This window comes from Rhamphochromis sp. 'chilingali', assembly GCF_963969265.1.
Source record: "Rhamphochromis sp. 'chilingali' genome assembly, chromosome: 21".
In the NCBI taxonomy this organism is placed as follows: domain Eukaryota; kingdom Metazoa; phylum Chordata; class Actinopteri; order Cichliformes; family Cichlidae; genus Rhamphochromis; species Rhamphochromis sp. 'chilingali'.
This window is the reverse complement of record NC_137949.1, coordinates 18285399-18297434: the sequence shown is the minus strand read 5'-3', so window position 1 is coordinate 18297434 and position 12036 is coordinate 18285399. Positions and strand designations below refer to the sequence as shown.

At 41.5% G+C, this 12036-nt stretch overlaps 1 protein-coding gene across 7 annotated transcripts in view; it reads right to left on the bottom strand.

The window, feature by feature from the left end:
- Positions 1-12036, bottom strand: part of slc8a3 (solute carrier family 8 member 3) — a 134618-nt gene that overhangs the window by 34897 nt on the left and 87685 nt on the right. For 5 of the 7 annotated variants that reach the window (XM_080871387.1, XM_080871390.1, XM_080871391.1 and 2 more), the window contains exon 3: positions 9820-9926. The exons of the other annotated variants lie outside the window; for them this stretch is intronic. In XM_080871387.1, the coding sequence (XP_080727513.1) occupies positions 9820-9926 (107 nt within the window). The remainder of the gene's footprint in view (positions 1-9819; positions 9927-12036) is intronic. 7 annotated transcript variants of the gene reach the window in all.

The window sequence follows — 12036 nt, the reverse complement described above, 5'->3', positions numbered from 1 at the left end:
ATTAATTGATTATCAGCTAGTCTCACCATCTCTATAAAAGCAGAGGTGCTAGAATCTTCTCAGGAATGGATGTGCCAGGAAATTCACCCTGAAGTCAGACTGTGCAAAAAAACCCCAAGACCTACATTGCACAGTCTACAGGCCTCGGTTAGCATGTTCAGTGTTAAAGTTGATGACAATGCAATTACAAAAAAGTCTGAACAGGTATGGCTTGTTTTCAAGTATTGCCAAGAAAAAACTCTTCCCTCTAAAACATCTGGCTGCAGGGTTTTGGTTTGCATAGCTGCATCTGAACAAACACAAAGACCTCTGGAAAAGATGAGACCAAGGTGAAAATGCCACATTTAATAAAACCAAACACAGAATATCAGCACTAACACCTCATACCAACAGTCAGCACTTTGGTGAAAGGGCTGATCATTTGGCTTGTTTTGCATCCATAGGACCTGGGCGCTCAGTTATTGAGTCGACCACAAATTCCTCTGTATACTAAAAAATTCTGGAGTCAAATGTGATGCCATCAGTCCAACACCTAGAATTTGGAGAAAACTGGGTTATGCAACTGGACAATGAACCCAAGCACGACAGCAAAATTACAACAGAGTGGGTGAAAAATAAAAGAATCTAGGTGTGTAATGGCACAGTCACAAGTCCAGATCCCCAAAGACTGGAATACTGTGGTGATGATGTGAGATACTGATAAGCCAAGTTACTGTAAAGCTGATTTTAAGTGAATGCTGCTAAAGATGGTTCTGTAAGTTCTTGAATTCTTGAGGTGTACTCAGTTTTTCACAAGACTGCATAAAATCTACCTTTCTGTTCTTTCTACCTTGCTGCTAAAGCTTTCATTCCTGTGAAGAAAACTTGAAAAACATCTGATTATAAGCAGCACTCCACAACAGAAACCGCGCCAGGTTCAATAGTGATGTCTCCAAACGCGACTTACTGCTTTCTATCAGATGTATTTTACTGCTTTGGCCTGGATTGCTGCTAATTTAATTAACGTCAACAATCCAAAGATTTGTTACTTTATATAATTTTAAATAAGATTCCATCATTTTTGAATGTTACAAGGGACATTCAAGTGAGTTTCACTTGAGTTTAATAGTTTAATGCTGCATATTTATCTGGTTTACGCACATAAAAAATGGCAGAATTAACAATTAATACTACTTAAATCAAATGTAACATATGCCAAAAAAAGGCAAACATTTGTGCCAAATCAACGACAACAACATAGCTTTGTTGCATATTACAATATGTGTGTTTTAGGTGAACATCCATTCTTTATTATTCTACAGAAGCCCTGGCCTAACGTCTCCACACATGTCTGACATGAATATCGACATGCCTGAAATAAAACTCAGTGGACTGGGAAGTGACAAGTCCTAATTCTGCAGCTTGTGTTGTAGCCGCGTAAGTGGACTGGCTGGACTGGCCACCTCACCAAAGGTGCTAATGGTATTGACCACTTCATTGTGAGTTAGGGAAGGGCATTGCTAGAGCTGGCAGTAAACAACTCCAGACTGACAGGTCAGGGTGACTGTTGGCTTGATTGCTTTCATTACTCAAACACTGTCCAAAGTCTGACCCAGCATCAGCGCCCAGCTTCAGCACCCCCAAAAATGAATCAAAGCACCCCCAAAGATTTCTTACTTTTTTGACAATATTTGCTGTTTGTGTGACACACTGCTAAAAATATAAAAAAGCATACAGTACTTTGTTGAGACATAACATTTTAGTATAGATACCCCCCCCCCCAAAAAAGCTGCATTTAACCTTCAGTTACTCTTTATATAGTTAGGTAGGAGTCAGACCATGTTTCTTTTTAGCTGAAAAACATTACACCAGGTAACCTGGGTGTAAAAAAAACAAAACAAAAAAACAAAACAAAAAAAAACTTTTCCGGCGATGTTTGCTACCCTACAATCTGTCCTACACTGTAGTAAAATCAGCGACATTTGACCATCCTGTTGCTCCCATTGAAATGTATACAGCCTATTTAAAACCTAAAACTTAAAATTGTCCGTAGCCTACTGTTGTTACCACTGTCCTGTTTTAAGGACAGTGGTAACTAACTAGCTAACTAACTAGCTAACTGACCGAATGCCCATTAACCTTAGAACTCCTGTTGTGTGTGTGTTTTGGGGCCACCCTGGGGCGCACACATGTCAGTGCGCCCCAGGGTGGCTGTGGCTACAATGTAGCTTGCCATCACCAGTGTGTGAATGTGTGTGTGAATGGGTGAATGACTGGATGTGTAAAGCTCTTTGGGGTCCTTAGGGACTAGTAAAGCGCTATACAAATACAGGCCATTTACCATTTTTTTTTGTACAGAGAGACAGCCAGTTCTGTTGGCTTCATCGGGTGATGGCCTCCAGCTCGCACTGGAACGGTTCGCAGCCGAGTGTGAAGCAGCGGGAATGAGGATCAGCACCTCCAAATCTGAGGCCATGGTTCTCAGCCGGAAAAGGGTGGAGTGCCCACTCCGGGTCGGGGATGAGTTCCTGCCCCAAGTGGAGGAGTTCAAGTATCTCGGGGTCTTGTTCGCGAGTGATGGGAGAAGGGAGCCGGAGATCGACAGACAGATTGGGGCTGCAGCTGCAGTGATGCAGACGCTGCACCGGTCCGTCGTGGTGAAGAGGGAGCTGAGTGTAAAAGCAAAGCTCTCAATTTACCGGTCGATCTACGTCCCTACCCTCACCTATGGCGACGACCTGTGGGTAGTGACCGAAAGAACGAGATCGCGGATACAAGCGGCAGAAATGAGCTTCCTCCGAAGGGTGGCTGGCCTCTCCCTTAGAGATAGGGTGAGAAGTTCGGCCATCCGGGAGGGGCCGAACGAAAGGAGCCAGCTGAGGTGGTTCGGGCATCTGACAAGGATGCCCCCTGGGCGCCTCCTGGGTGAGGTGTTCCAGGCATATCCCACAGGACCCGGGGGCAGACCCAGGACACACTGGAGAGATTATATCTCTCGGCTGGCCTGGGAACGCCTTGGTGTTCCCCCGGATAAGCTGGAGGAGGTGGCTGGGGAGAGGGAGGTCTGGGCCTCTTTGCTTAGGCTGCTGCCCCCGCGACCCGGCCTCGGATAAAGCGGATGAAGATGGATGGATGGAGACAGCCAGGTTCATAATGGATATAAGGGAGTTTTTGGTTTTTTTTTAAAAAAAAGGAGCCACATTCAGGTAAAAGTGTAAAATCAAATGATCCGTCAATCAAGAATAATGTTGGATCAGTGTTTCAATATTTTTTTATATTGAATTTATATTGAATATTTTATATTTCTTTATACTTTTATTAGATGTTCATGTGGTTTGGTTATTTTCCTTTTGGTTGAAAGTAAACTGAGAGAGGACTTTTTGTTAGTGATCTTAATAGTATTTTTTTCATATTAATGTAATTTTTCATCTAATTGAATACAATCTATTTGTGTATGATTGTCAGTCCAAAGAGGAAGAGGAGAAAGAGGTGAATGTGAGGAGAAAGTACAAGGTCAGGAAGAACCAGGTAAGAAAACAGACAGGGAACAGTGACAGGCAAAACAGAAACTATTAAACTGACAAAGAGAAAAAACCTTATTTTACTCATACAGTCTGGAAGTTGTGTTCTCCCTATATTAAAGCTGCTATACAGAATCTGCAAAACAAACTGGTTTGAAACATTTTTGACCCTCTTTAACAACATTCCAACATAACATTATAATTGATCACGGAGATTAAAATTAATAATATATTTTTATGTGGTTCAGCCACAACTCTACTAAAACCTCAGCTAGTAATAGGTAGGCCAACTTTTGAACCATCCAGTTGTCTGTATGACTGCCGCTGTCACGGTCCTGGGTCGGATTGACCCAGCATTTTGAGTTTTTTTATGTCTTGGTTTATTTTTGAATTATGGATTGTTCTTTATGTTTCTCTGGTGCTTTGTTGGGTTTTATGACGAATCTGTGTTTCAGTTATTTTGGTGTGTTTTTGCATTATGGATTGTTTTCTTATTCTCTTGTAGGGCTTGTGGTGGTGATGATGATTATTAGTTTCATGTTTCTGTTTATCCGTGTTTAAGGATTTGTTGTTGCATGTATTGTTTGAGTTGCATGTGTTATATTCTGTCTGCGTCTTTGTTTAGTGGTTTCTTATTTTCTGTTTTATTGTGAAGGTCTGTCTCATGTGAGTGTGTTCAGTTCTACTGCTCCCCCTGTCTCGTTAGTCCAATTTCTCCCAGCTGTGTCTCCCTCCTGTTGCCCATTCCCTGATTACCACCCTGTGTATATTAGCCCTGTGTTTTCCTGCGCTCAGTGTCGCGTCGTACCCTCAGATCCTGCCTGTGTGTTCCAGTTAGTGGTTTCATGTTTGGTTTCTGTTCTGTTTTGTTTGGTGCCAGCAATAAAGCTGAGGTTTTCAGTTACATTTCCATCTCTGAGTCCTGCACTTGGATCCACACCTCCACCTGCCCGCACACAGAGCCCTGACAGCCGCAGTACGTGCGCCACATTTGCGCGCTATCAGAAAGTGCCAAACGGTGCCCTGGTGGAGTGAGGAGCTGTAAGGAGAAGTAGAGTGCTCTGTTTATATTCTAAAAATGTTTTAAGCTAGCTTGTTTCAGAGATTCTGTACAGCAGAATGTGCACACATACTTTTTACAGTGTGTACCACCTGATAAAAATGTCAAGCTCTCCTAAGTACCACTATGAAAGAATGAAACCCATAAATCTTACAGCACAAAATTAGTATTATTAAATTAGTAAAATTAGTGTCTGCAGTAAATATTTTTATTTGTAATAATTTATTCTGTTTTGGGAGTGTTTTTTATGTATCTGTATTATATTATACATAAACATTAAAAGAGAATCTCTGTCCAAAAAATGCACTCAGTTTACTTTTTACTCACTATGAGCATCATTCACTATTCTCCCCCAGTAATTAAGGTTAGGATATGTATTTTTTCTTTTTATTCCAATCCATTCTTCTTTGGCAGCATTTAAATAACCTTTATCAGATTTGATGGTTTTGTTACAAACTTTTCAAAAAAGTGTTTTGCTTTTCTTTCACAAATGTGGGGATTAAATTGTGTTAAAATGTACAAAACAGTGATGTCATGTTTTGAGACAAGGACCCAAGGACAGAGAGACTTGATGAATTTAAGAATCCTATGATTTATCTTGCCTGGCTGGGCAGCTCTCTGGGTGCGCAGCACCCCCAAAGCTCTAATCCTAGAATCGCCCCTGGCTGCAACAATGAGTGATGTCACTGTGAAGATCAAAAATCTAACAGTTGTTTTTTTGTGCTCCTAGTTTGATCATCATGGGAAGGAAAGAATAAAGAACTAAGAGCTAAGTTTGTTGTTGTTTGATGCAAAGGCTGCGAGGAAAATGGAGCAAGGCTGTTGCATATGAAAAAAAGGGCAACAAAACAAAGACTCTCATAGAATATTCATCAATTCTGCTCCTACACTACAGCTTTAATAAGGAGAAAAACAAACCCAATCAGCCCCACATCAGCGGTTATGAACAACAATATAATCGCTACATTATATATGAAAACGGAGAAATTATCATATCATCCATATCACTGTGATCCAGCAGCACCTACTATGGCAGCAGGAGAATAGTGTATATGTAACCTCTAAAACACTGGTGTGTGCTTTCTCTAATATCAAATCAAACAGATTTCATCAGCACGGGCACATTCATAAAAGATAATCGTGCACGGGAAATAAATAGAGAAAAGCTTTTTCATTACCTCCTCATCACATATAGATCAAACATTTATTACCCTTGATCAAACATTCATTACCCCGTGCATTTAAAAAAGTAAGTAGACAGAGCTCACATTACTCACTGTCAACACGGTCTGCACTTTCATTGTGTTTTTATCTTTCTAGTATCAGAATTAGTAACACTTTAATCAGTCTGGCAATAAGTATACACGAGTATGTTTAATAGAAAGAAATTGAAAGAAAAACATGCATTGAATATTTTATAATCTGCATACAGAAACCACTCAAAAGGTTTCACTTTCTTTCCCTTCAGCCTATGGCCCAACAAAGCAGCTGTTCTGATTTCTTTAGACTGAACCTGGCCATTGGCATGTGTCCTCCTCAGCTCCAGCCGTCATTATCCATCTTCATCTCTCCCTCCATCTGAGCAGATAGCTCGCTCTTCCTCCACTTCCTCTTCACCTATTCTGTCTGTAACAATCCTCACTTGTGTTCACTGCAGTGAACCCAGTAGTCCTGCAGTAGACCTCGACCGTTGGAAGCAATAAAAAACAAACGCACAAGTGATTTAAATTTTTTTTTTTTTGCATTAAAGCACCAGGAGGCACCTACTGCAAGGTCTAATCATATTTACAGCAATCTATCAAAATATATTTATTTCACCTGTCGATACAAATGCTTCCAAACGTCTTTACCTCCTTTTAAGCACCTGTCTCTTTAAAGTTTTTGGCTTTTTGTTTAATTTTACTCATGTTGGAAGAAATATTATACACTACTAAATATATTTTTGTGTTGTTTTATATACTAAATGCTAATTTGTGTGACCAATTAGTGAAATCTTGTTCAGATTTGATTTGATACTAATGAATGTATGTGTCACAGGTTTTATTGACAGCTTACGTGTGCATGTTGAAGCTTATTTTATTAAGAGAATATTCAAAAACTAAGAGTGGACGTAAAGGAAACGTTATACAGTAGATGCTTCACCAAAATTTTGCACTAACTGTTTGGGAATTACACATTGTTTTATACAGAGTCTCTATTTTCAGAGTCTTAAAATGAACTTGACAAGCTAACATAATTTTACATATAAGAACTCTTTTTAATCATCTTTGCATTCAGTGACTGTCTGACATCTGTGATGCTCTGCCAGGCTTTTACTGCAGCCACTTTCAGCTCCTGTTTGTTTGTGGGTCTCTGTGCCTTCATTTTGTCTTCAGCATGACCTTTCCGTTTTTTGCCTTGAGAAACTCTTGGGTTACTATTACAGTATACTTTGGGCCATTATCCATTTGTACTGTGAAGCCCAATTAGTTTTGCAGCATTTAGCTGAATCTGAGCAGAGATTATATCCCTGTACACTTCAAAATTCACCCTACTGCTTCTATCAGTAGTCACATCATCGATGAACATTAGTGGCAGCCATACATGACAATGCCACAACACTGCTTCCACCATGTTTGAATAATCTTCACCTCATGAGCTGTTCCTTCCTGTTCTCTATGCTTTGGTTTTCCCATCATTTTGATACTGGTTACTCTTGGTTTCATCTTGACAAAGATTTATTTATTTATTTTCATAACTGTGCAGACTCTTTTCGATGCTTTCTGGCAACGTTTAATCTGGCCTTCTTGTTCTTGAGTGTAACCAGTGGTTTGGACCATGTAAACAGACACCCTGTTGTGTGTTTACAAGGCCAAAGATCATCTACCAATTGGCAAGTCCGTGGTTGGCTCCCTTCCTGCATGTGAGTTTGTGAATATTACATTAAAAGTGCTTATGCACAGAGAAAAGCACATAAGCGATTGAAGATTGTGGTAAAAAGTGCTTTGGTTGATCAAATAGAGCAGAAAGACATAATTAGGGATGGGTATCGTTTAGGTTTTATCCGATACCGGTGCCAAATCGGTACTTTTGAAATGGTGCCAGTGCTCAAACGGTGCTCAAACCGGTGCTTAAAGAATGGAGAACACAAAATTGGTCCAAAAACCTCTCATGTTCAGCTGTTTTTTGTAAAAAGATAACAATGTTAGCCTTTTCTGCAGCTATGGGGCATATATGGTATCACTCTTGGCTGGAAGCAGTGCCTAAACAATGGAAAAAACACAAACTTTGTCCAAAAACCTCTCATGTTTAACTGTTTTCCACTTTTTCTTTGGTCATTTTAGCCTTTTTGGCCAGGGTGAAGGGAGTATCTGCCATCAAACAAGAGGACAGCCGCATGTAGCTACGAAGGTGTTTGCTAGTTCACCTTACATGCATTAATGTAATAACGTGGTTAGCCTACTCAACGTAAATTACACACGAACAACATGAAGCTACTCACGCAGAAAAGAACGGCTGCTGCTGCCATCATCATCCGTCATCATTTCTGCTACACTGGCAGGGCTAGGGGCCAGGACTCTCCTCTTCGTGTTTTTGGGGGATGTTGCATAACAGGCAACCCACCCGCAGTAGATGCGCTCGGTGTGAGGTCTCGCAGCAAGCTATCAAATACGGCGCATTTCTGGGCTTTTAAAAAAACCGCTATGCGTCGCCAGCTGTTTCATCAGATTCTTGGTGTTACCTCCTTTGACAGTATCACAGTATCAGCTTAAAGCACTTGTTGCTGCTGAGTTTGCATATTTTGCTGTGAAGTACAGCCAGACTTTTGACCGCTTCGCCTTGGACATTTTTAATCTGTAGCTCTGCTCTAAAAGAGCGTACGTACCTGGGCCCGCCTACTATCCTCGGAAATGTAAAATGATTGGCTAGAAGTGTATCACAGCTCAGGAAAAAAAAAGCACCGAAATAAAGCACCGAAATGTGCGCTGCTTTTCGGTCTGGTTACTACCGTTTATGTCAGAACCGGTGCCATCATGGCACCGGACACCGGTACCCATCCCTACATATAATTATAGTTTATTTTTACTATTACATTCACAATTGGGATAAGCTTAAAGGCAATCTTACAAATTTAAAACAAGATGCTTGACAGACAGCTTGCATGTGTGCGTATGGGGAAAAAACCCCTGCAACAACACAGAAATGGAATTTAAAAACAAGAAGCATCACAGAGCAGCGGCAGAGTGACGCGGCTGTCACTCATGGAGACCTGCGTAGTAGCTGCTCTTCATCATGACTCTGAGAACATGGGAAGCTGGCGCACAGACAGTGCTGCCAGACCCAATAACGTAAACATAATGAGCTGTAGTGTTTGGAGGGAACAGCCAAGTGTTAGTTTCTGCACCCTCCGCACCAGCTTGTGAGCTTCTCCCGTTGCCTGGCCTTGAGCATGGTTAGATAACACTGCATTAGATAACGGTGCACAAAACTTAAGAAAATGCCTGTTGGCTTCTTTCAGCACACATTATCAACAACAAAAGGCAACAAACAAAACTTATGACGAAAACTTGCTCTGATTTGGATTCTTTTATCTTACTTTTATTCTCTTATTCACCTTGTTGCAAAAAAAAAAGTTATGCTTGTTATACAGGAGAAGAAATATAAGAAGCTAAGAGATGCACATGTCCTCATTATGAGATGCTATGATAAAAAACAATGTTTAAAGCTCACATAGTTTCAGGTAAACTATGAAATTCAAAGATTCCTGTGAGTTATTCTGTCTCACAGCAAAACAAAAACCGGCAACGTAATTTCACCAACAACGGCATGCTTGCATTTTTCACTCAAGCAAGAATATGGTTAAAAATAGCTACTAGTAAAACGTGTCTTTGCATAATAATGGCTACTTGCTCCTTTGAGAAGGTAAATGAAAGCAGCTCCTAGACTCCCTGTTCTCTTTTTATGCAGATGATGATGCTGTCTGGGGAGACTGTCATTACAATAGCGATGGTGTGATTTTGCAGCTGTTTTTATTTATTTATTTTTTTGAAAGAATAGCTGAGAATGGGCGTAAAATAAAAGGAGGGTGTCGTGAGGTGAATAGGGCGCCAATGTCGTAGAGTAGTGTAATGAAAGAGTAGGTGAAGCAAGAGGACAGATAAGCAGGGAGGCTATAAACAGTGAGATATAATACAATGACAATGTAAGAAGATAGCAAGAAGAAACTGAGGGAAAGAAGGGAAGTGGTTAAAAAATAAATAAATAGAGACAGTACTGCACCTTTTTGCAGACTCATGTCTACCATGCGAGGTTCGGCCAGCTCCAGGAAGAAGTTCTTGTTTTTCTCATACTCCTCATCATCAATTATTTTCACGTGAACAAATTTGCTGCAAGAGGGAGGAGGGGAGGAGGAAGGGGGGGGCGTGAGAGAAAAAAGGACAGAAAAGGAGAGAGAGGGGAAAGAGAAGAAGAAAAAGGTTAATTTGTGATGGAGGGACACAGGAAGTGTGCTGTAAGTAGGATTAATAATCAGCATGGAAGAAAGGTTAGGAGGTGGAAGGTCAGCTTGCTTTGGACCAGCCTGTCTGTCAGCAGCTGGACATGACACACACACTGGTTTCAGTGAGCTCATTGGCTACAACGGGTGTCATGACAACCACATTTATCACGTCGCCAGACACAAGTGGAACGAGTATGAGGGAGGTGGGGGACGTTGAGAAGCACTCCAAGGCAGGGCAGATAAAAAGAGCACAATGAACTGAAAACAGCAGCGTGTAATCACTCGGGCTGTAAAATGTGTAAACGAACATTTCGCAAGGGCAAGAAGGTGAATGAAGGATAAATGAAAAAAAACTGCCACTACTACCTAAATTGATTTTTGCGGCTCAGTGTTTCAGTCAGAACCCCTTTAAACGAGATGGCCGGCTGGACACAGCGAGAGCTCGGCCACCTCTCGAGGCACAGACGTGGCAGAGGAAAGAGAGAAGCAGCTCGTTGCTGAGTTCACTGCTCCGGTTTGGGGAGAACACCCCTTTAATGAAGTGGAATGTCTGGAGGGCTCAGGCTCCTTCTCTGGAAAAGGACTGCTTGTGACTTCATCACACAGAAAAAGCTCAATATGGCACCTCAGCCCCAGCAGCGTTCTCACCACTGATCGCCCTAATTGATCTTTATAAAGAGTTATCGACAAGCACAGGCAATTAAGTGGTCAGTAGGTACCCAGATGCCTCAGTGACTTGCCATATCGCAGCACGAAGCTCCTCAAGGAAAAGCTCTGTTGGATTCAACGGGATTCACGAAAACAGCTCATCGCACATTGTCTGGTGCTGGAAAATATAAGCAAATTCAAGTCTTGCTGCATTCACTACATCAAGGCCTTGAAAGCATTCCCTGCAAGCACAGACAGGTCAACAATACTCAACGGCGACGCTGCCGCCCCTCAGATAAGGATGACACACTTCATTATGCGTCTGACATCTTCACAGGAAGACGCTTTTCGTCTTGATCGGCCAAAAAACACAATTTTCCGCATGTTATTTAGGGAAAGTACTTGGAGAGCAGGGGTTCAGCTAGTAAGATAAGTAGCAGGGAAGCATTCATTATGGATAGCTGCTCATGTATCAAGTCAAAAAGCAGCTCCCTCTCCCAAAATCCCGCTGATGTACTTCCAGCACCATGACATGTAGTGCCGCTTGTGTCAGTCAAAGCACTGACACGCACAGAAGTCTGCCGCACAAACCAGCATGCTGCACACATGCCACGCATATAAAACTCCTAATCCGAGCATCTCGAGAGGAATGAAAATGCATAAGTAACCTTGCTGTAATGTATAGCCAAATTCCTGTCTCTGCCCGGGGTATTTTCTAGATCTGAATTTGAATTGCTGCGGGGTGTGAGCCTACAGTTTCAACCTGTTAGCACAAAGAAGATCCATGTTTGTCTTTCCCCCTCTCCTTTCACATTAGATCAGCAGGTGAGACGTCTCCAGTGCTGTGAAAAGCGCCTCAGTTGTCATCAGGACTGAAAGAAGAAAGACCTGGAGTCTGATGAGCAAGTGGAACACGGCAAACACACACACACACACACACGGCCTGGCTGCTGTAGGCAACGGTAATCTGGCCTGACATTCACAGCGAAGCTACAAATGCAGCCTCTCGATTAATCTAATCCCACATGCAAAAACCCCAAAACAGCTACATAGTTAATGACGCTGAGTAAAAATGAGCTACAGGACCCAGATTCCCAACTTTCTCTACGCACTTACTACAGTTTTCAAGCCAAGATGCTATCCTTGCTCTTAGATCCTTAGGTTAATTTAGAAATAGGCAACAAGTAATTAGACAAGTGAATTTTTTTATGCCTTAAACCTAAAAGAGTCACATTAGACACAATAATCTTAAAGTTATTGGATTTCTGCACTGCTTAAACCTAATATAGTAGAAAATCATCTGGAAAAAAAAATCATATTTAATTTTCCATGAGTTTGACCAACCTGAC